Source organism: Syngnathus leptorhynchus, chromosome 1 (genome assembly GCF_054491065.1).
Source record: "Syngnathus leptorhynchus isolate UIUO chromosome 1, UIUO_Slep, whole genome shotgun sequence".
Taxonomy (NCBI): domain Eukaryota; kingdom Metazoa; phylum Chordata; class Actinopteri; order Syngnathiformes; family Syngnathidae; genus Syngnathus; species Syngnathus leptorhynchus.
This window is the reverse complement of record NC_141195.1, coordinates 14,642,341-14,666,601: the sequence shown is the minus strand read 5'-3', so window position 1 is coordinate 14,666,601 and position 24,261 is coordinate 14,642,341. Positions and strand designations below refer to the sequence as shown.

At 40.0% G+C, this 24,261-nt stretch overlaps 3 protein-coding genes across 14 annotated transcripts in view; 1 reads left to right on the top strand and 2 right to left on the bottom strand.

Moving 5' to 3' along the window:
• ubr4 (ubiquitin protein ligase E3 component n-recognin 4) overlaps positions 1 to 3,101 on the bottom strand; it is a 39,529-nt gene extending 36,428 nt beyond the window's left edge. For 8 of the 9 annotated variants that reach the window (XM_085921055.1, XM_085921304.1, XM_085921134.1 and 5 more), the window contains exons 1-3: positions 2,765 to 3,101; positions 556 to 653; positions 330 to 433 (exon numbers count right to left, since the gene is read on the bottom strand). In XM_085921055.1, the coding sequence (XP_085777181.1) occupies positions 330 to 433; positions 556 to 653; positions 2,765 to 2,889 (327 nt within the window). In that variant the 5' untranslated portion in view covers positions 2,890 to 3,101. The remainder of the gene's footprint in view (positions 1 to 329; positions 434 to 555; positions 654 to 2,764) is intronic. The other variant, XM_085921678.1, reaches the window with a different exon arrangement.
• Positions 3,102 to 3,791: 690 nt separating this feature from the next.
• emc1 (ER membrane protein complex subunit 1) lies at positions 3,792 to 13,333 on the top strand. Of its 2 annotated transcripts, none has more exons than XM_085906824.1 (22): positions 3,792 to 3,893; positions 4,743 to 4,870; positions 4,970 to 5,035; positions 5,108 to 5,201; positions 5,291 to 5,419; positions 5,798 to 5,924; positions 6,027 to 6,176; positions 6,251 to 6,418; positions 6,675 to 6,746; positions 6,846 to 6,944; positions 7,056 to 7,152; positions 7,770 to 7,886; positions 8,374 to 8,573; positions 8,989 to 9,138; positions 9,231 to 9,392; positions 9,470 to 9,589; positions 9,945 to 10,082; positions 10,273 to 10,446; positions 10,543 to 10,753; positions 10,826 to 10,910; positions 11,190 to 11,319; positions 11,658 to 13,333. In XM_085906824.1, exons 2-22 carry the CDS (start codon positions 4,816 to 4,818, stop codon positions 11,835 to 11,837), a joined length of 2,724 nt encoding a protein of 907 aa, XP_085762950.1. In that variant the 5' UTR covers positions 3,792 to 3,893; positions 4,743 to 4,815; the 3' UTR covers positions 11,838 to 13,333. The 2 variants fall into 2 exon arrangements, with proteins under 2 accessions (XP_085762950.1, XP_085762942.1); XM_085906816.1 differs by having other exon boundaries at positions 3,838 to 4,012.
• errfi1b (ERBB receptor feedback inhibitor 1b) lies at positions 12,347 to 21,336 on the bottom strand. Of its 3 annotated transcripts, XM_085906837.1 has the most exons (4): positions 21,253 to 21,336; positions 17,719 to 17,830; positions 17,137 to 17,210; positions 12,347 to 15,300 (listed from the first exon to the last, which is right to left on the bottom strand). In XM_085906837.1, exons 2-4 carry the CDS (start codon positions 17,751 to 17,753, stop codon positions 14,420 to 14,422), a joined length of 990 nt encoding a protein of 329 aa, XP_085762963.1. In that variant the 5' UTR covers positions 17,754 to 17,830; positions 21,253 to 21,336; the 3' UTR covers positions 12,347 to 14,419. The 3 variants fall into 3 exon arrangements, with proteins under 3 accessions (XP_085762963.1, XP_085762971.1, XP_085762981.1); XM_085906845.1 differs by lacking the exon at positions 21,253 to 21,336 and having other exon boundaries at positions 17,719 to 19,491; XM_085906855.1 differs by lacking the exon at positions 21,253 to 21,336 and having other exon boundaries at positions 12,347 to 15,990; positions 17,719 to 17,764.
• Positions 21,337 to 24,261: the final 2,925 nt, after the last annotated feature.

The window sequence follows — 24,261 nt, the reverse complement described above, 5'->3', positions numbered from 1 at the left end:
AATAAATCAATAAAAATAAGCGCATAGCACAATTTGATTGGAAGGCAATGTTTAATAAAAACACTATATATGTATATGTCTAAGTAATGAATGTTGGGTGGTGTTTCCTCAGAGTTTCTTTTTTGTTCTTCATTCCTTTGTATGGAAGAACAGAGGTATATCTATGCCTAATGTGTCTATTATGCATTTTATTGTTTTTATGTAAAACACTTAGCACTTCTTTGTTGTATGAAAAGTGCTGATTGATTGACATAATTTGAATACAAAATGAAAGTAAACTGATTTCAATGGTACATTTGTGGTATAAAAGCCTGACTGGCAAATCTCACCTGTGACACCGCACATGCTTCATCTGGGTTCTCCAGGCGTAACAAGGAGAATTCAATCAGAACTTTGCATGCCGCAGCAACGGAGAGCAACTGATTTCTTGGTACTTGGTTTAAAAAAAGGAAAGCGACTATTAATAACTGGCTACAAGAAAGTACAAGATTTAGACTTTTTTTTTTCCACAGAAGAAACAGTAATATTACACTACAAAATGTGTATGTTACGTACTTTGCCCACATACTGTGGTGATGTAATGTGCAGAAAGCGCCACAAATGACGAGTAGAACGGCTCATACTGTTTGTCATGGTGAAGAATGTCCAATTCACTGTAAATGAAAATTCAAATCATTCATTCCATGTTGGACACATTCAGTCAAAGTTGAATATTAATTGAATATTCATTGAAAATCAAATACTCATTGACTACGAGGCTATGGATACTTTGACTCCTTATTGCGGCAAAACAAAAAAAATTGTACATCTCTGAAGCTTGTGAACATGTAACAGATTACACTTCATAAAAAAAATGGTTACATAAGCCATAAAGTTAATTTTACGGTAAAATTATAGGTCAAAAGTTAAAGTTACTAAAATATGCACCAGTCTTGTAAATATTTACAGATTTGGAACCCTTTTGAATTTTCCGTCCACAAATACCTGTTTTGTGAAGTCTGACCCAACAGTTCCTGAGATACAAGAGTTCAAAGCCCTTTTTGCCAAAAATATTCAAATTCAGTAGGCTGTAGCTCCCAAACACCTATACTAACTAACACCTGTAATTTGAAATTCCATTTTGTGCCATCACGATCAACAAGTACAGCAAGTTTCCTTAAAATCAAAATCAGCTTTGTTAAAATGTTCAGATTTTGGGGGGTGATCGAGCATGGAATGACCCTATTTACAATACAGTATTCAGTTTTATTCCTTTTTAGGCCCACTGCACACAGAAGAAATTTGAATCACAGTTGCACGATGACGCAACATAGCAAATTATGGTCAAGCAAAATGCACAAATGTTTTCACATAAGGGGGGGGGGGGGATCAGGTTTTAAACGAGCGAGATACACCGCCTGCCACCAAGTCATAAAAATTCAGTAGATTGAATGTATGCTGTGCAGTCGAGTATGTCTCCTAAGACTATCGCTATGAAACGCAAAATCATAAAGGAACATGGCAAATATATGGCGACGGAGTATGGCCAGTACTGTGCTAAAGTAGGACCCCCATGAAAATTGCTGGAGGAGCGCGCATGCATTGAGTGAAAGGCGGAAGCCGTTGCCGTGCAGCAGACAGTAGCAGCTTGTTTCCAATAAAAACATGAAGGACACACTTCTGTGTTTGTCAGTTTCCATCTTTAGAAGCAACGTTCCTTTTCTTTCATTTTCTTTTTTTACGTTCTCACCCACTTTCTGCTTGAGGTGCGTTCAATGACCACTCACACAGTCAGAAAACTCCTTAATTGCACCAAAGATTAATGACGGGTATGTGAGGACATTGCCAGGAGTACGTGGAAGCATACAGTAATCTATTAGTCTGACTTTTTCTGTCTTCTTGGGGGTATTTTTAGCAAGTGTGGAAAATTAGAACAAGTTCCCTCCTCCCCAAGCAAAGTTAGAAGGTCAAAAATAAAGTGACATTTATGTTTTGTTATAAAGGCTTGAGAAAGCAAAACTAAAACGGTTGTTTTGGTTTGCTGTGTGTTCTGCAAAGTAAAAAGGCTCACAGTGTGACTTTTGGGATAGTGCAGCACCCATTATTTGCTTTTAATTGACTCATATGGGAAACGTTGCTTCTACCTACAAACTCAATCGCGGAAGCAATTAAGTTTGTAAGTAGAGCTACCACTGTACAGTCATTGACACAACCACACACAATTGGGATAGAGTAGATAACATGCTGAACTCACTGCAGTGCAAATGGGCTAGTCTGGGAAAAGACTTGCTCGACTTTGAAAACCATATTTTTCCACTAAACTGTTATGTATGTGATCATTTCCTCGTCACGTTATCCAGCAGGCCCATTTGCTAGCTTGATTAGTAATGTTTGGTCAGCTAGCTAATGATGAAGCAGATTTTTGTAACATTTCACCATTACGTTATAAAGATACTCGAACACGCACAAAGAGGCATGTGCCCAACGGCGTACCGTGGTTTGAAATAAAATAAAAATTGTATCCCGCTTAGTTTAACCTTAAACGCATTTTAAATAAGTGCTGTTGTTACGTTTGCTAACGCCAGCAGCTGACTTGATACCAATCCAAGTTAAGCTCAAATAGCCGCCTAGCCGCTAACATTAGCTAAGCAAAAGCTGACGCTTCCCCATCCAGTTTCACGAGCCAAGCTAGTTAGCAAGTTAGCATACCAGCGCACTCCCGGATGGATACGACCGGTGTTCTTGCAAACGCGGAGCCGCGACGCACTGACACGAGGCAGCTCACCTGTTAATAATGGATCCGATAAGCTGCGGTAGCTCTTTCGTTTCAAATGCGGTGTACGATGCCGATAAAAGCGGCCGCACCGCCGCTGTCCATTCGTGTTCCCCATTTCCTCCGCTCGACGCCATCTTGAAATCCCATAGAAAAAAAAGCTAGTTAGGGCAAGAAGAAACCCAATGCGTAACTTCACAGGGGGCGCTGTCAGCCCGTAAACGCCTCACGCCAAACTCGTTGCGATCCTTCGACATTTTCTTTCTTACACTTAAACCCTCGAATTCACGTCACAAAACGTGAGCTATTGCGTTAAATGTGGCTCTGTCCGGCCAACCTTGATGGTTTTTAAATACTGTATATTCTCTTGCCTATAGAACGTACAAATCGAAGGTCTCAAGTTACAACGAAATAACAGCAGTAATTATTACGTAGGGACAACTTGGGTGGGTAGAGGGACTCCATGTGACGTCACTCAACAACGATGACTGCGTGGACACGTTCAATGGCAACATTAAATTTACAAGATTATAAAACATATATTTAACCTTAGTCTCATAGCCGCCTGCGTGTTTACAGAGAAAAAACAAATCAACAATGTTGGATGGAAATTTCACATCTCCAAATTTGGTCAATTTCTTATTGTCTATATTTTCTTTCCTCCCACAAATTTATATTGGCCAATCTGATAATTTGACAATTATTTTTCTGGAAAAAAAACAAACCTTTCTTTTTCAGATTCATACCAATTTAACAACTGAAAATGACAATCGTTGGAGAAAAACGTCTCTTGTGACTTTTTTCTCGTTTCACTGACTAAAACACTTATATACGCCTTTAAAACGAACGTGCTGGTCCCATTATTTCAATCGAATTTCATATGAACTGTACAAAAAAGGAAAGTGTGCTGCTGACTTGAATTTGGCGTTTAGAAAATGCTTTCGAGCGTTCCGATATCACTGGAATCGTATTGACGTATCCCGATTATGATGTGCAGTTTACCTACTAATTGTTTTACGATTGCTGCGTTGTGCGGTTAGTGACAATAAAGTCTCCAAGCTATAGGGGGCAGCAAATCTCACGAGACGAAGCGGAAAAGAGAAACCAACCAACTTCCTGCTGCCTGTCCTGAAGAGTGCAGGCCAGTGCGGCGTAATTGACTGTGGCAATGTCTCAGCTCATTTTGTTGCTGCTTAAAGTGATTATGTTATGCTTCGCCGTTGAGGCCGTGTTTGAGGATCAAGTGGGAAAGTTTGACTGGTAAAAACTAACATTCCAAGGCGTGCGTTTTCATAAGACTTTAAAGTTGTCTTAGACATGCTAATGCTAACACCTGCTAGGGTGCGTCTGTGCACCGTCAACTGTCTTTGAATCTGGACTGGACGTTACAATGTATGAAAGAAAATGTAAAATACCGGTATTCGTAGAACACTGCCAGCATTATATTATTTGCTGATTTTTTATTTGCCTTTGGTTTGATCTGGTGGCAAGATTGCAGGACTTATGTATGAAAAATATTTTCATGTGTGTAAAATAAGTTGACATTTTTACGCAGATGCATTTTTTATGTTTACCGAGTGGTACTGTTTTTAATGTTCTACATGTTTATTGTTTAATTTAATTGCCAGGTGCATTATTGAAATAGAAACTGTTTTTAAAGAAAGGAAAATATAAAATGAAGCATCAACAACATATATATTATCTTTTGGAAAGCACAACATCAGTAGTTTAAGAAATGAATACAGATCAGTGCAGCAGGAACACTCTAAGCACTGGATTTTTTTTTATCGAAATAAAAACACCAATATTTGCACATTTATTTATTTTGCCTTGGCTCCATCTGAAGAACTCTGGAGACACTGTTTAAATGGTGCTGCAAATTGACATTTTGCCAAAACTTATCAGTTGCTAGAACCTAGTCCCCTTTTTGGACTACCTATTCAACATTTATATATCACTAAAAACCGACCATATTCATTTTTCTAAACAGGAGGCAGCAGTATGTTGGCGATGTCCGCTTTGCCCATTTTGATGCACACTTGCAGTCATCCAAAAAGGTGATAATGGCAACCGAGAAAAATGTCTTTGCTGCAGTGAACACCAGGACTGGAGAACTTTGTGAGTGTTTTCTTGATGTGTACGTTATAAACTACATTTACTGTTTGATGTGGTAAGTCGCTCTTTTTTGTGAGGGCTTAATATCATGTCTCTTCGCAGTTTGGCGACATGTGGATAAGAATGGGCCGGAGGGAAACATTAATGCTCTTCTGCATCATGGACAAGGTGAGTTTGTGAACCATTATGGACACACTGAGCAGTAGAGTGTTTATTGAACTATTGATTTTTATCTACCAGATACTGTCCTTGTTGTGGGAAACGGACGCATACTGCGTTCTTGGGATATAAATATTGGTGGTTTGAATTGGGAGATTGTCCTGGACTCTGGCAGGTGAGAGACCACTTGACTTATGCTAGCTAGTCAGTGCTGCATTGTCCATTCTGTTGTCAACCGATGTCTGTTTTTCTCCAACCTTCCAGTTTCCAGGCGGCATGTTTTGTTGGACAGCAAGACGTAGTTAAGCATGTGGCTGTTTTAAAGAAAACTGCCATGTCCCTTCATTATCTGTCTAATGGTCATCAAAAGTGGATTGAGAATCTTCCAGATAGGTAAGCACTCCAATTTTAATAGCCATATAAAATTTCTTGATACTTTTCAATAAAATATATTTGGCGCACAGGGAAGGGGTAAAACGAATTAATTTTTTTCATATGATCTCTCCACATTTTGGTGCCTCTGGAACACATCTGCTGTGATAAACTGGTGTTCGCTGTATTAAGTTTCTTTTTTCTGTAATGTCCCAAGATGCCTCAAGGTGTCACCAAAGTCCCGTCTAATGGGACAGTAAATGTATCTAAATCAGTTTGATTATATTTGTTGAGCCCTAACATGAACTTTAAAATGTTAATAAAATACAGTTAGGCGGTGCTTCATTTGCATTATGGATTGGAAACTAAAGCTTTTTTTTTTTCCCACCGCCTTTCCAGTGAGACAGTAGATTACCAGTTTGTGTATTCTGGAGGAACTGGCGAAGTGTATGTACTGGGAGTTCTACCTCATTCCCACATTGCAATTGTGACTTACAGTGTGGAAGATGGAGAAATAATAAAGCAGGTATTCACAATTGAATGTTCGCCTTTGTAGAAAACCGTTCGTCGGTGATACCTGGGCAATGTCGCAAGCATTTTGATCAAATTTCTTTGTTTGCTTGTTGAGGTTTCAGCGGAAGCTCCATGGCTGTCCAACTTGCAAGCCAGCTGTGCCATGGTCGGCCAGGGAATATTGACGTGCGTGGATGCCTCCACAGCCTCGCTCTACACACTTGATCTTCATGCACAGACACAGATGACGCAAATCTCTCTGCAGGTATTTGCCTAAAATAAAACATTCTCCATGGTCTCATATTGTTAATTTCTTTCAAACGGTTTTCCTATCCGTAGTCACTGGGACTTGATGTTTCGCCCGACTTTCGTCCAGTGTTGGTTTACACCCAGCCCAATCCGTCCCGGCGCCCACTCACTGAGTTCCTCCTTCAGCTCAGTCCCGACCATTACCTGCTCCTTCAGCTCAACAATGGACTAATTGTCACACTGAGGGATTTCAAGCCTGTACGTAAGAAACCTGCAGCACCGTACTCTTAATCTTTGAATCGTCAGTGATGTTACTGAAAAGTATTTATTGAGTGATTATTTAAGATAGGCATAGAAGACAGAAGGCATATCTTTCATCCCTCCCGCCTTCAGTTTGACAAAACTAATATAATTTACTGTAGGGAAGCTTAAATTGTAAAAATTTTATCTGCCCGTCTCGATAAAACTCCCTTTTCAAAGAGTTGAGACCCGTCCCTTTTGTCTTGAATCACAGGCGATGTTGGCTTCATTTTCCACCACCGGAGATAAAACCGTCGTTGCTGTTATGTCACCAAAAAATAAAACGGTGAGTTAGCGTGTCATTTGAATATCCTCCCTGCAATTGCAATCTGATTGTGTCATTGCTAAATAATTCTGATTTTTTTTCCTTTATTCCCTTTTTTAGGCTTGCACAGTTAACTTGTTCAGTGCAGAAACTGGACGCAGACTTCTCGACACAACCTTGAATGTTAATATTGATCCCAATAATGGCAAACCAGCGAGGGTGAGGCAATGTTTTTCAAAAACTGATTTTGGGCAGTCCCTGGATTAGTCATCTGCGCTGATTCACTCATATGAACCTTAACGTTGTCAATGTTTCCGTTCTGTCTTTCAGATGTACATTCAGACGTTCCTGAAAAAAGATGACTCTGTTGGCTACAGGATCATGCTGCAGACTCAAGATCACACGCTAAGCTTCATGCAACAGCCAGGTAACGTTGCTTTGAATAAGGGGCGGAGTCCAATGCTGCTCTTTGGGGGGAGGGGGGGGGCTAAGGTAATATAAATAAAACAGCATAAGTGGATGAACAAAGACGCATTGTTTGTTTGCAGTAATTAAATCATTGCAGTGATATAGTAGTTGACATTTTTTGAACCAGCTTGACGTTTTTTAATTCAGTCAAATTCACTGTACAAACAAGTTTCAGGTATGCTGCCTCAAGACAACGGGAGAGAATGCATCGTTCGCCCTCGTTTTTCTGCCTTCTACAGATTATCCAATGTAATGATCAAGTCATAGGATAGAAATATATTTTGCATTTTTTATGAACAAAACCATTTGGGGTCGCCATCCTTCTCTCCTTATACCTGATTAGTTTTGACTTTCCGTGTGTAGGGCTCTAAAAAGCCTAGTAAAAGACATGGGTGTCAATGAATCAAAATATCATGATCTGATATAAACTCAGTTTAGAAGCTAAACACTAATCGGTTGGATTGTCATTCTGACAAATAAACTCATATGAATTAAATCAGATCAGGAGTGTAGCCTAACGTTTGCCTTCAGCTCTGTCGCTTTAAAAGACCAACCAGTAAGTGTGTCTCTTTTCAGGACGTGTCATGTGGACCAGAGAGGAGTCCCTGTCAGACGTAGTGACCATGGAAATGGTGGATCTGCCCCTCACGGGAACACAGGCCGAGCTGGAGGGTGAATTCGGCAAAAAGGCTGGTAAATGTTTCAGCCCTTTGTTTCCTTTTGAAGCATCGGACCCTGGAGTGTTGTATCTGCAATCACTTTGTTGCTTTTAGCTTCACTTTTTCTCTTTCTATCCATTTTATTGCTGCACTTGGATTCAGCCATTCAAGGTAAAAAGAAAATGTCTCAGCCCTTGTAATTATTATAGATTTTCTTTATTTTGCTCCTCTTGTAGTCTTGTTTCTCGTCACATTGTTCTCCAAGATGTAGTCTGCTAATCTGATGAGGTAAAACAGGCTGAATTTACACTGCCTGTCCAAATGTCAATTGTAATCTGAAGATATCCAATTTCATGTGATATTTTCACCTCTACATTGCCATAAAGTATATAAAATCGGTGACACTTAAGAGCCCAAAAAATTGTTACTTGACCCATACAATGTAAATCCAGTGTTAACATGAGAGACTGCGGGGCTTATATTCAACACCGACTGCGTTCTTCGCTTGCACTCTTGTCAAGATGGTCTGCTGTCAATGGTGCTGAAGCGGCTGTCCTCCCAGCTCATTCTCCTGCAAGCCTGGATCGCTCATCTCTGGAAACTCTTCTACGACGCACGCAAACCTCACAGCCAAGTTAAAAATGACGTGAGCATTGAGACGCTGTCCAGAGATGAATTCAACCTTCAAAAAATGATGGTCATGGTCACCGCGTCTGGCAAGGTACGCCACGGGCTTTTGATTTTTGTTTTATGCTTATGTTATACAGAGTGTGTGACCGTGATGTAACTAGGCCTTTAAAAAAGTCACTAAATTCCTTCACTCCATTTGCAAAATACTATTTGTGCAGCAGAAGTTTCTGTTCTATTTGTTTCTGTCATTCCATCAAAATGTGTCTCATCCAAATATGTTTTTGAAATCAATAATATATACATCTACCACATGGTGATGCTGTTCAAATTGTGGATACCAGTAAAACCCATAGAAGACGTTGGGTTACTCGTGAAAACTACCCAACGATCGCTATGACTGTGAAACCGGTCCGTGGCACCAAAACGTTGGATTGCTATTTGACATTTTCACTGATGGTTAAATACTTTGGAGCATGATGATCAACTTCATCTTCTCTGCTCTTCAGCTTTTTGGCATTGACAGCAAGACGGGCACTATTTTATGGCGACACTACCTGGAGAACGTCCCATCAAATGCAGCCTTCAAACTTATGGTGCAACGGACTACTGCCCACTTCCCTCACCCCCCTCAGTGCACACTGCTAATCAAACACAAGGTTTGCCACCACAAGATCCCAGAGAAAGGAACATTTGAATATTTATCAAGTCTATCTGCTTATCATTGTTTTGGGTTTTGTTTACCAACCAGGACACAGGCTTGACAACACTCCATGTATTCAACCCCATCTTTGGGAAGAAGAGCCACGTTGCCCCACCTGCTCTGCCTCAGCCAATACTTCAATCACTATTGCTTCCACTCATGGACCAAGATTACGCTAAAGTCTTACTGCTTGTCGATGACCAGTATAAGGTCACACTGCACAATGGCACAAATAAACAACCAGTTGTTGTGGCAATGGAGTCAAAACTGTTTTTCTTAAATCACAGGTGTCTGCCTTTCCCTCCACAAAGAATGTCTTGCAGCAGCTCCAGGAAATGGCTTCTTCTATATTCTTCTACCTGGTGGATTCCAGCAAGGGGAGCCTGTCTGGATATAGGCTGCGAACAGTAAGTGACTATTGTATTACTGAAATTGTCCAAGGCTCTTATGGCCGGATGATGAATCTTTTTTTCCCATTTATACTTTGTCAATTTTTCTTACTTAGTTACTATACTCGGTGACCTGATGCAATTTTTCAATAAAAGGACTAGCCCCTTTTGTTTTGTGACTGGAAGCAATATAAATAAAATATAATTTATAGAATTAGGCAGTTTGTGCATCATTGCCATTATGCAGCTTCTTCTGGTGTGTGTGCGCTTTGGCCACATGGGGGCAATGTAATATACACTTGTTAGTATTAATCCAAACTGACCTTTCCTAATCCATAGCCATGTCGTCTCACAATTTATTTTGCACTTTTAGGATTTGTCAACTGAGCTCATCTGGGAGGTGATTATCCCCACAGAGGTGCAGAAAATTGTCTCGGTCAAAGGGAAAAGACCAAACGAGCATGTACACTCCCAGGGCCGTGTCATGGGAGATCGCAGCGTCCTTTATAAGGTAAGTGCAAAAAGGATACAGTACCTTTCTCTAGCCATGTTCGCTCACAAGGATTTCCACCAAGGTTTTATAATCAATATTCGGGGTTTTGGCATGCAGTAATCCTGTTTTATTCATGAGGTATGAGGACCCAGCCCTACCGATCGAAGTAGAGCATTTACAATTTGTTGTTTGTTTCTCCGTACCATAGTACCTGAACCCCAATCTACTGGCGGTGGTGACCGAGAGCACGGACATGCACCAAGAACGAAGTTTTATCGGCATCTTGCTGCTTGATGGCGTGACTGGTCGGATTATCCACGAGGCCGTTCAGAGGAAGGCCAAAGGGCCAGTTCATGTGGTGCACTCTGAAAACTGGGTCGTGGTAAGTCTTGCTGTGTGTGTAACTGTTGAGATCCTCTTTTGTAGCCTTTGTCTAAAAGGGTTCTGTCAGCGTTGATTGCATTTTGCTCATTTGCAGTATGAATACTGGAGCACCAAGTCTCGCAGGAACGAGTTTTCGGTCATCGAACTGTTCGAGGGAATGGAGCTGTACAACAGCACTGTGTTCAGCTCTCTGGATCGGCCGCACGCCCCGCAAGTGCTACAGCAGTCCTACATTTTCCCTTCATCCATCTCCACCATGGAGGCCACGCTGACCGAGAAAGGCATCACAAGCCGCCATCTGCTCAGTGAGTTCTCATGAAATGAGTCCTATTTTTTTTATGAATGGCAAATTTCATCACTTATTCTCTCCCCCACAGTTGGCTTGCCGTCTGGAGGAATTTTATCATTACCCAAAATGTTCCTCGACCCTCGGAGGCCTGAAATAATATCTGAGCAGAGTCGGTGAGCACTTCTGTTTGACACGCTTTTTTTTTTTTTTTTTTTGCAATTGAGTGTTTCAACATGTTAGCTGCAGAGGACTAGTGCTATAGAAAGTGGATAGATGTGTCATTTACCAGCTTTCCCTCTAAGAAGAGCAAGTATAACGAATGAAAACTAGCAAAACAATGAAAAAAAAAAGTTTCTTAATTAAATAAAATAAAACTGAGTTGTTGGTTTTTTTTTTGTTTTTTTTTTTAAACCACACATTTTTATGTTTCCATACTTTGTGTTAATGTCCAGGGAGGAGAACCTGATCCCTTACGCTCCAGAGTTGATTATCCGCACAGAATGGTTTGTCAACTACAATCAATCGGTTTCAAGAGTGCGAGGAATATACACTGCCCCGTCTGGACTGGAGTCCACATGTCTGGTGAGTCTGCCCTTTTGTGTGTTTGTTTTGAGGCAGCACCACTGGTGGTAAGGAATGTTATACAGATTTATACAGTCTGTCTTTTATGTGGCTATTTAGTTTTCAGCTGACTTTTATCTGTACTTTCTACTTCATGCTTTCTCATTATGCCAAGTAGTAGTAACAGGTATTGTTTGTAATTCACACAAAAACTTCCATTTTATTTTTGATCTCAATTACACTTCAGGTTGTAGTGAAGGAATTGAATCAGTACTACTTTTGCCAGTGTTTTGTTATACAAGTATCTGTAGTTCTAAGGACTACCTTTTATTGTGAAATGTGCCCCTTGACTCCCACAGGTGGTGGCCTACGGTCTAGACATCTACCAAACCCGCGTCTATCCGTCGAAACAATTTGATGTGCTTAAAGATGACTATGACTACATGCTGATCAGCAGCGTGCTGTTCGCACTCTTCTTTGCCACAATGATCAGCAAGCGGTTGGCTGAAGTCAAGCTGCTCAACAGGGCCTGGCGGTAAAGCACTCGCTGGCTGCGTCTGCAGTTCACCAACAGCCTGGACGCTGCACATTCGACCTCGGCATGGTAAGACGTCCGTCAGGTTAAAAAAAAAAAAAAAAAAACGCCCGTAGAGAACTGCAAAGGTGAGGGAGGGGAGGGCGGCTGGTGGAAAAATGAATTGTGGTTTTATGTGTTTTTTTTAACTTATTTGAAGGACAATGAAAGCATAATGGAGAATTTTTTTGTGCCATGTTTTGATGAAATCTAGCAAAAAGAACATCTACTTGAATATATTAACTCGCTGCAAATAATGTAAGTGGAGGATGAATTCCCCCCCGAAGCAGCCAATTCAATCGTAACATTTTTCACCACTCTCAGGTGAAATGTTTATTTCATCAGGGCAGTCATCCTGCTGTGTGTAAAGCGGTAAACTAACAATTAAAAATGGCGAATCCAATTGTAGAATTAAAGTGAAGGTACCACTGTATGTTGTGTTGGGAGGAGAAAAAAACAAGTTCTTCACACAAGTTTAATTAATAAGTTATTTATAAATAAATGATTTTTTTTTTTTTTTACAACCACATAATTTCCAAACATTTCACACTGTGGCTGAGGTGGACACATAACCTTGTAGAGAATGTGAAACTTGTCAGTGTAACAAAAGTTGTAAACACCGCACTGATCCTCTTGGGAGGAAATGTAACATCATGCCCAACGCATACACACATGAACACAAACGCATACACACTGTAGGTAGTGTACTGTGTTTTTGCTGATTTGACAAATACAAATTATATGTGCCCGTTATGTTCACTGGACACTGTCCAGAAAAGAATTGCAAAGTTTGCATCATTTAAAATGACTTTCATAATTAGATTTTTTTGCTACGACAAATTTTTGTCAGTTAACCTCATGAAAATAAATCAGTTATTGTTGGTAGTAAATGTTTCACTGATTTCTTCTTTTGCGATTTTACAATAACCATACCAAATGACCAGAGCTAAAAAAAAAAAAAGACATAATAGAATGATTTATGGATACAAATAAGACACTAAATGGTTTAATTTGTTTGGGCTGTGTGTTGTGCAATTGTTGTGTTCATTGTTCAATCAGTCGTCATTATGAGTGATATATTATAAATACGTACATAGGATTTCAAGCAGCATCTGAAAGAAATAACACGTGGAATGATGTCTGACACAAGCCCAGCTTGTTGAAACAGTAATTATTTGATCACATTTAAGTGTACAATAACGTATTTTAGTATCTGCTCTGCTAGGATTGCAGCATGTTTTGTCATTGGAACGTTACAAAGTACTGGAATAAAATATTGATCCCAAAGGAAGTTCCTCAGGAACGACAAGGCAACTAAATCCTACAACTCGAGAGAGAGAATACTGGAATGTTAAGAGGATTTCCAGGTTGACCCGGAGCAAATACTGTACTAATAATCATTGGCAAAATGTTAGAAACAACGGACAAACGCACAGTGCTGTTAACATTTTTTTTTTTTTTTTTAAAGAAAAATATTTCACGATTAAAAGATAAGGCACATGAATTCAGCTTGTGGATCTTGTCACACTTTCGCAGTCAGTCACTCTTGTTTAAGGACATATTCTACTGATGCTATCGTGTCTGTTTGTACTGTGCTCTTCCAACGGCATTAAAAAAAAAAAAAGCAAATTAAATATTTCTGCTTATAAATGCTCGGGTAATATTTCCTGAGAAAATAAAAACGTCTTAATGTTTAGGTGATTGTATTGTGAGGTGAACCACCTGGCATGTATCGGCAATGAGGGGTCATTTAATAATAAATCTTCACCATTTGTGGCAGGCCACAAATAACCAGTTGTCAGATGATACCAATTAATAGTAGGTGTAGCGTACCAGCCCATTGATTTGATCAACAAAATGCCTGGCAAAACAAAACATGTCCGGGCCAACCATCTGAATGTTCTACAGGTTACACTATTAAGCCATATTTCACAGCCGGAAGCTTCAAAGCCAAAGGAATGATGTAAATGACCGTTTTCTCCTTTTTAAAACTCCTATGGCTTAATTGACTAAGCTCCTGAATAGCGTGCGCTTAAACGATTACATGCATCGTTGGTGAGCGTGATCCACGAAGATGGCGGTGTAACTGGGAACGCGTGTTAGAGTGGTGGAGAACGACCGATTAAGGTCTGCAGTATTTAAACTATAATCGTATCGAAGCCATGTTTTGTTTGATTTAATTAATTGGGAATTGTATTGAAACCTGCATAGCGGAACAGACCCTTCATCATTTTTGTTTCTGGCATTTCAGAAATGTTCACGAGTGAGAAAAGATCCATTCGTTTTGTCGCCTTTCACTTTGCCAACACCTCGCCACAATCATCATCGGCTTTCAGACACTGTAATAAAAGACGCAGAAATATTTGTTTCAGATTTGAGGAATCACATTGAATGTGCGAAATCACTATCTGCATCAGCTCCTCACTGTTTGGACCCGAATTGCACAGCTAGTATATCTGTTTGGCACAGGCTTGGTCGGTAGATCAACTTCCATGTCAACTTTGTGTCTGTTTTGCAAACGTCATGCAAATTCAGGCTCATGGGAGTTTAACAGTTCTGCCATCCGTTTCCCAACCTGGCAGGTTCACTCAAGAGTCGCCCTCGTCTGTCCGCGAATGTCTTTTGCCGCGGCGGGAGGAGAAGGTAGTGCGTGGCGCTGGCCTGTCTGCCGTCCTTCAAAATTGGAACTATGCAAGGAGTGAGCTGAGCCGCCGGAGGAACCCTCTCGCTCAGCAGTGACTTGCTCACATATTTCGGGTTAGCAGCAAAACTCTGTGTGGCCGGCATCACGCCGTTGATGTAAATCGGGAGGCTTTTGGGACTCGGGGAACGTGGTGGGCACGGAGGCACCAGTGGGACTCTTGGCGGGATTTTGGGCGGCTTATCCTCTCCAGTCGCAGTCTTAAGATAGGTTTTTGGAGGGATTGGGATACGAGGAGGAATTTGGGGCTTCTCAGAGGGCATGGCGGAGGAGGAGAAACAGTTGAGTTTATGGTCTGCATGTCTACTCCACAACGTATCCTGCTGGTTGTCTGCCAGGGAAACAGAAGCGCCGAGCTCGACCTCTCTGCCAGGCCAGGAGAACGCCAAGGCGGGGTTCCCAGGCTGTGACGCTGCTTCCTGATAGGCGGCATTAACTTGACCTCTGCTCCCGCACACCAATTTAGGGCAGCTTTTGGGTAAAAGTGGCCGGCGCTCGCTGGTGAAGAATTCCACCTCATTATCCGCCGCCTCGTCGGACATGAGCTCCTCGGGGTCAGGTAACGGCGGCAATGGTTTGGCTTCTCTCTGCGGGCCCCAACACACTGTCCATCTGTGGGAAGAACAATGAGGCACCACCTGGTCTCCTTCATGTGGTCCAAGTGTCTTTTCCAATGGATGGCAGTAGGAATCAGAATAGGGTGGAAACTTTGGTTGGACGAGGTTTGCTGTGAAAGCACAAATTAAATACAGTTGAAAATACATCTTGAACTTGCACAATTTGTGAAACTGCAATTGTTTTTATAACGGTAAACTTCCGAACGGAGCTCAGCTTGTTTGCTCCGAAGCGCATCCACTGCAAAAGTGATTTTAGGACAAGACGATTAAAAGTGTGTCACTGTCCAAATAATGCCGGACCTATCTGTCCAAGGTCTTGCTATCACAGCTTCCTCCTTGGGAGGAAATGGCTCTCAGAGCAAGAAAGATGAAAAAGAACATGCAATCCCTCAGTCAAGCTTGGGGATTGGTCAGGAAGGGGCAAAACACGCAGGGGGAGCAGGTGCCCAGGAGGTCCAAACAGGAAGCGGAGCGCAAACGCGTAGAAAACAATCGCTTAACCCGTCACCTTTGTCGTCAAACATCAGCCACAACACCCTGATTAACGCAGAGAATGGCCACTATCTTAACAGAGCTTCCCATAACTTTCCTTATGGAAACATCCGACGTAGCCCAGACGGCAGGAGCAGCTGGTGACCTGGCAGGAAGAGGGTGGGGGTTGGGGGCAAGGGGGCTGATAGGGTCCCCTCTGTGAGACCGCTCAGTCCACGCAAAAGCCTGCTGAGCAACTGCATGACTTTCTAACGCTACAGCTTGGCTTTGCAATCATCTCGCCTATGGAGGAATAACAAAGTCTCCATCTGAAGAATGAGCGGTCATAATATTAGTTCAGCCTTATGTATAGCAAATAAAACACCATATTTGTTTTCATCTTAAACTTAAGCCATAACAGACACCGCAAGACTTTCCAATGAGTCAAAATCGAATGATAGATCATTTCCTCACATATAGATACACACTATGTCTGTTACTACTATTAGAATTACAGTACAGACGATGTAGATTTTAAGAGGCATATGCCGGTTCCCATTTTTGGAAGAATAAAATTCCAATAATTGTTGATTAATCGAAAAAATAAGTATAAAACGTTAAGGCACTTTTTTGCCAATTTTAAAAGAGTTAATATCGGCCGATTAAATGGACAACCAATGGAATATAAAATTTGTAAATAATTATTTTGATGATAGATTAATTTTTTTAGAGACCTGGATTCATTTAAATTTTCCACATCATCGGATTTTCACCCTGTGAGCAATAAATATTCTCAAATGTCTCTAGTCCTCCATGCAAGCAGACGTATTGAGTTCAAAATAGATTTTACTTTGGAAAACAGTGGTGAACATTTTTGCCTATTTCCTGATATGGAACGGAGCAAACCAGTAACTGAATTCAATTAATTTGTTTGTGTATTTTCTGCACTGTTGATTTGAAATAATGTCCTGATTTCAATCTAGGGATGGTAGAGCAAACTCTTTCTAAATGCATGATGTTATTAAATGTGTTTGTATGATTTGAAGGTGTTGAAATATAAAGACCTTTTAGTGCCACAAACATTATTAAAACATGCCTAGGGTGTGTTTAAATAAATCATATTTCGATATCACGGATTTCACTTACTGCAAGATGTTTAGAGTTACAAGCGTCGTTGTGGAAAGGATTAACCTCATGTCTCAAGGCGTCACTATTATTATTTATGAATCATTTTTGTAAGGTACATATGACTTGGGGACAGGCAATTATTATGAAAGAAATAGCACACACTTTGAAAAACAACAAACGTATGCACATTTGGAAGACTTCCACCTTGGTATGTAAATGTATTCTTCTCAGAGGTCAAACTATCATTTTGGCAATAACAACCTTTATATAAGAGAATAACTGAGTTTTAAACAAAGATGTATTTGTGTGGCTAGACATAATATTCGACAAATGTAAAAGGGACTTACGGTTGCATTCTTGGACCATTTGCTGCTGGGTCAGGTTGTGTTCCACGTGGCCGCTCGGCAGGCCCAAGCACACTCTGCAAAGCAAGCGTGGGTTGAGAAGTCGACACAGAATTGCGCACGTGTCAATCATTTCCGCACGTAACCCCTTCTGAGTGAGTCATTACATGTAGCAGAGAGAGGATGACGAAAAGTGATGTGGTCCGGATTTCAACCAACCGAGGTTATAATCGTTCACGAAAACAAGATAAATAAAACTATTATTAAAGATAAATTGTTAACAAAATAAAATGAAAAGGTTTTTAAAAATAAAGACTGAAACTACAATGTTACATTTATAAAACTATAATTTTAGGGAAGATGTCATTTGTTTTCATCTTTGTAAATGAACAGGAGTGTTTCATTTTTAATGTCATGTTAAGAAAAAAACTAATACTTCAACTAAAATGAAGCATTCCCGCCCCCCCCCCCCCAAAAAACCTACATTGAAATAAAACTAAATCTAAAACTGAATTTAAGAAAAGAAGTCAGAATGAATTAAAAACTGACTGTCATAAATCAATCCAAACTAAAATGTTCATGTACCTGCTGAAGTCATGTCCCCAGTTGTTCTCACTCATGTTGTGTCGGCAAGACTTGTCTCAGAAAACATTCGGGTCTTTCCATTGAACTCTTTATCGCTGCATCGCAACCAGTGCTGTTGAATAGAAACAGAAAGAGATCCAGATTAGACATATTTTGATTTCAATCACTATACTTGTGTGAGTTAGATTAGATCACTCGCTCAAATTATTCTCCATGTGTTCCCGTAAACAAACAAGACACATTGAATAAAAAGTAACTCAATAAACGGCACCTATTATACCCGATTGCTTGCAGGAGTACTGTGATGAACTACATAATCTAAGAATGTCATCTTATTTGAATAATAATTAAAAAAAAAAAAAACACAAGACACTCAACTATTGCCATTTGTATTGAAAATTTGCGCCCCCTTGTGTAGTCACCCACCGGAGAAGAAATTTGAGAAATGTTATTAAAAACGTGGAAATGTAAAGATTAAATACAGATGTCATTTCACAAGAAAATGAGGAGGAACAAGTAAAGGAAAGGGGTATCTTTAAACACACATTGATTTTAATATGTTCTTTTATTGGGGGTTAAGCTCATATGTAACGTGAACTACGGCAAAATTTGTGAGGCGGCTGCAGAGATGAACAAAAGATCCATTATTTGTAATAAATACATCATTTTCAAACCACCAGAGTGAATTGGATGATTTCAGCTGCACATCAATGATTTCTCGCAGAAGTTTTTTGGGGGGAAAACGCTGAGCGAGTCACAACAAAAACAAATCAATCGAGCTGTGCATTGTCAGCTTAATGCGGACAATTGCAAAAAAAAAAAAAAAAGGAGCGGGTCAGATGTGGGAAGAACGCTCGCCGCCCTCCTTCCTCTGTGCGGCCATGAGAGCGCGCAGTATCCGCCTTTACAACAGTAGCTGATTGTGCAGCATTCTTGTGATGCTCCAAGATAAGCTTCAACGCGGTACATCCGAACAACGCGTGCTCACATTCCCGTCAAAATCCTTTTTCCTGACTTCTACAGTACTGTATGTTTTAATTAGTGCTGTTTTTGTATGGGAGGGAGAGAAAAAAAAATGCAGGAAAAGTCAAGTCATCGCTCTCATGTACTGTATGTACGCTGATCAAGTTAGTATTTACAGGGCGTATTCAAAAGTGTGACATTGGAAAATAAAATATGAACACCACGTCATCCAAGCCCATAAAAGTGAATGACTAATTGGGTGCAGACAGGAAAAGGATGCAACACAAAGTACTGCGCAAAGCAACACGAATGAATTATTATGTTTATTCAGAACCATTCATTCTGTAATGGAATTGAAAATTCATCCAATACCGTATTAGTGATAGACAAACTGCCATTTAGTATCGCCAAACAACGATTAATTGAAGAAATAAATAAAAAAAATCCGTTACAAAAAAATTGAAACAAAATCCGATATTAACCTCTACTTTACTAATTGATGGAATTATTTTTAAATTTGAAATGAATACTCAATTTTTCCATGACACATTTAATTATTTCATTTTTCAGTCACGCAATATATGACCGATCTGCCGATGACCCTAACCCTAACCCTAACCCTAACCCTAACCCTAACCCGCATCGTGATCCTAACTGTTGCTGAGGGCAAAAACTGGCTAATGTACTGAATTGGGATTTACACTGCAATTCTCAACCCTAATGAATTCTACAACTGGTTTGGTGGGTTACACGATCCAGAGCATGCATAACAAACGCACCTAATTGGATTTTGTTTCATTCTTTCATAAAGAAAAACAAAACAAAGTGGCGTCAAATTCGCTCAGTGAGCCTCGGAGATGGAGGAATTGTACGGCCAGTTGGCTCAGCATGCATGAATGGAGCCACTCTCAGCTATAAATGGGCCTTTGTGACACTTTCGAGTGCGATGAAGCAGGCCTGACAATGCAAGTGAACTCTCCCATGAGGTGAGGACAGAAGATACACCATGGAGACCGGCGGACATAGCCAAACTATGAATAGAGGGACAACCCGAAAAGGGGAACAGTTTATTCTACTGATGGATGATGAAAAGAGGGACAAAGTGAAAGAGGAACAGCTTATTCTACTGATGGAATAGTCTTCCTCCTCTCACAACCCATGAGTATGACAGCCATGTAGAAAGTTATTCTTGGCAGATGGGTTAGTTGTTACTAAACCAACCTTGACTTAATAAACAAAACATTTGGTACACCTGTTTGATATATGGGTAAAACATCATCATCAGCTTCAGGAAGAAAGGCCTTTGCTCACAATTATTTGGCATTGTCCTTGTGCTTTTTTCTTTCGACACTGAATGCAAATGAATTAACATCAGCATGGTCTTTGCGAAGCAAGTTCATGGAGTAGAAATAATGGCCTCCTCTCAAATAGTTGACTTTTATCAAATAAGCACATTGTACCCTCAGGAGTCGAGTCAATAAACGCAAGAGCCTACACAAGCACAGGGAGAAAATGTCAACTCCACAATGAAAGAAATTTGCTGTATGTGATAAAAATGTGGTTTTTGTCCTGGCTGTAGATCAGTGGACCACACGTTTTATGGACTTGGGGAAGGCGTTAGACCATGGAGATCTTTTGAGAGTGCTTTGAGAGTACGGGATACCAAACCGCCGAATAGGCCAACCCGATGTCAGAGTTTGGTCCACATTTCCAGCAGTAAGTCGGATTCATTTCCAGTGAGAGTTGAACTCTGCCAAGGTAGTGATGTCACTGATTCTTTGCATAACCTTTATGGACAGAATTTGTAGGGCTCATTGAGCGGGTTCAGTATCGCATCTTTGCTTAGCAGATGATGTGGTACCGTTGGCTTCTTCAAGCCGTGATGTCCAACTCTCACTTTGCAGCCGAGTGTGATGAGTTTCCCCCGCAAGTTGAGCAATCTAAATATGTAAATATGTCCAGTGATGCAATATTGGACCAAATGAATACTTGAACATTTGATTTTTCTCACTGCCCACTGGTCATTTCGTCACAGAAAGCTTCATTGTGACTCAAAGTAAAAAGCACTGAGCAATGAATACAAAACAAGCTCAAGAAAACCAGTTGGTACAACAGTAACTGAGTGTGCTTTTTTTTTTTTTTCCTGCATTCTTACTCTGTTGAGCAAAGTACTTAATAACACGTTTGTAACCTCAAAACGTCATGAGTACAGCACATTTTTGTATGAACAACTTTTTCCGCCCATAAATATAGAAAAATCGAATGGAAAAACAGTAAGTATTGTGCTCCCGTGTCGCGTGATCATTTATTCTTAATGGTGGGAAATAACGGAAGATAAATCCTTCAAAGTACAAATTAAATGAGAGCATATTCTCACGCTAATAACACTCCAATTAAATGTAATGGACCACAAGCAGAGAGGACGTTTGAATTGACGGTCAATTTACTTAAGGAAGTCTAATTGAAGAAAAATCAAGTTTGCCTCTTCGCATTGGAATGGCGATTGTTCATCGGTCTAGTCAACATGAATCAATTCCGATCAATTCCTACGAACGGCCAATGGGTACTCACCGACTGTCATTCGGTCTCTACTCCATCTCTCATTCGTATCCACAACGCAGCCATGTGCATTAAACCACAGTGCGAGGTGCGCTCATAGTGGCTCCGTGACGTCAGCACGGCTCTTTATAAATGCGCTCATGTTCTCAAAACTCCACCCAGCATCTTCTTAAAGAGAAACGCTCCTTTAAAAGTTCAACCAAAAAAAAAAGCATCAATTTAGGACCTTTTTTTTTTTTTTACAATGACGTCACACACATCCGGTGTGCATAAACTCTTATTGCACCACTAGTAAATACTTGTGTTATTTGACCAAGGACGAGTCATTGCTGAAACAGGCTCAATGGCTTCACTCTTGATGAATAATAAATGATAGTTTTGTACGGTTTTTTTTTTTTTTTTTTTGCAGAGATCTTCAAAGTACTCGTACCACTAAGTCCAATTCTTGAGTTATCTTTAACTGTCGTGCATTTGTATTTTTGTCTTTGACCTTTTTTGAACTATTATGTGAGGTGCGTATGAATTGAATCATCGTGTCAGTACAGCTTTTTTTATTTTTATTTATTTCTCTACGTTGAAATACTAGTCTTCATGTGTATACTGAGATGATGGCTTTCCAAATTAAGGATAAAACTTCTGTCTTGTTTTTGATGAACACTCAGGCCATCCACACTACTATATTTTAATTTTGGTAATGATTGCGGTACTTGAAGGGATAATCATTTTTAGGTAATATTTGGTATATAAAGTTTGAAAAGCACTGATTTACTGCAGTCTTGACAGCAGTTTAGCACTTTAGCATATGTTTTTGATAAACAAGAGCATGTTCCAAATTCTGGTTACATTGGCGCTGTAGGAATGTAACGCCATAATTTAATCAAGGATCTCCTACGTTTTAACCAGATGAATCTGAATCTTCCATCTTTATTTTTTTATTTTGGGTGGCTGGGTGTGTTGTAAAGATTGAAATCATTTTTTTAAGTTCAGACTAAATGATATGGATGGGACACAATCCATATAAGGTCCACTACATACCATTGTGACTAACCTGGACAATCATGAATTAAATCCATTTGGTGACTCACACCAGGCGACAGACTGAACCTTACACATATATCAACTCCCCGGCAATGGACAAATGGAGTTCCCCAGGGAACTGCTCTTTTTAATCAACCACAAACAACATTGTGCTTTTGTGCTGTCATCTATAACTATGAGAGGAGTGTGTGCGTATTCAAGAGGCTCTTGGCAGGAAGCAACCAAATTTATTGAGTCCACTCATGTGTTTCGGTAACTGGGACTCTACATTTCGCCAACAGTTTGCACAAAATAAAAAATAAAAACCCACCAGTTTCTACAAATTAGAAATATATTATGATATTACTGTCAGATAGTATACAGTGTACATTACGGCTTGGCAACTGGATCTCACTTGATACTCAAAACTATATTTTTTGTGACAGCCCATGTGATGACAACATGGCATGTTTTTATTGGCTGTTACATGTGCAACGTGTATTCAACTGCAATTCAGATTTCAAATTGCACCACAACTAATTGTCAACAGACTGCCACTCGTGAAAATGAATTGTAGATCCCCAAACACTGTGCAACAGTTCAGTGGCAAGGTTAGTGTTGATCCTTGTGTAACGGTTGAGCGGAAATTGCCCTCCACGATGCACTTGAGCAATCTTTAATTGACCTGGGTGAAAATCTTATGTGGGTGCCTTGTGACACTACAAATACTAGATGTGACTTTTCGTGAAGTTATTCTCTGTTTCAATCCTTACAAAAGAATAATGCATGAAATAGAGGAATAACAACCTGGGTAGAAAAATACCCATCCTGTTCTTTCATTGTATGCGTACGTGACTGATGGACAAACCTCTGACACAGAAATCGATCCTCCTACTCCATCAAACAAACACTCCTTGTTTTTCCCTCCAGCTCTATTTACTCTGAGAAACGTCAACATACCCTTCCGTGAATCAGTCCATTTTACTCATCAAGCTAGCTATCAAGGCCGAGCCAGTGGAATGGCTGACTGTACTATGAGAAATGTAAGTTTCCATTGTGTAGTAAATGGAAATAAAAATAATTGGATTGGTTGTAAAATATCAGTCCCCCTTATTGGCTCTTCACATTTTGATAGAATGACAACAAGACGATACCAAACAATTGATCAACAGTAATTCCAATCGGATATTCTCAGGTGGAGGTGAGCTTGTCATGTGTCATCAGCAGTTTGCAACAGAGATGCAGAACAATAGGAACAGTCACAGAAAGGCAGTAGATGACTTTAAAAATGGATTGGTTGTTTCATGAATCAAATAGCAGTTGTGTATTTTGCCATTCAGCTCCTTGTACAGAGCATAAAGTTGTGCAGAAATAACAGAAACAGATTACGCAATGACAGTTACGTAAATGTGCAAAACTTTACAGAAGGTCAAATTAGGTTCAAGGATAAAGGTTAAAGTGCATTTTAGGTCCATCATGAAATTTCTCCCAAAGGCAAATATATAGAACTTGATATGAGTTGTGTGTTTACGTTTCCACTGTTTATACTGTACATAATTTCAAACTGTCCTTAATCTGTCCCAGTTCTGAAAATCAGGAAAAGCGGATGCAAACAAAAAAAAAAACAGTAGCAAATTACTTTTGGCTGTCTAATCAAAAGGGATATGAAATCAGCACAAACAGGTTTTGATCATTTATCTGCTATTGAATTATTTTGCTGCCATATTCTCCCAACTCTCCTCATTGATCATTTCTTTCTTTTTCCCTACCGACACAAAAAGTTGTATCTGATGTTGCATCGAAAGAAAATGTTTTCTTTATTTGTACACTTTTAAAAGGGTCGCCATACATTGACCCGCAACATAACAATAATATACATGATCTCGAAACAATTAGCGTGTCTTTTTAAAAAGTCACAATTTCCTTCTCACAGGGTTTTCAATGTCACTAACATCCATGTTTTTGGACAGTGGGAAAAAAGCAGCACTAAACTCAAGAAAGCAC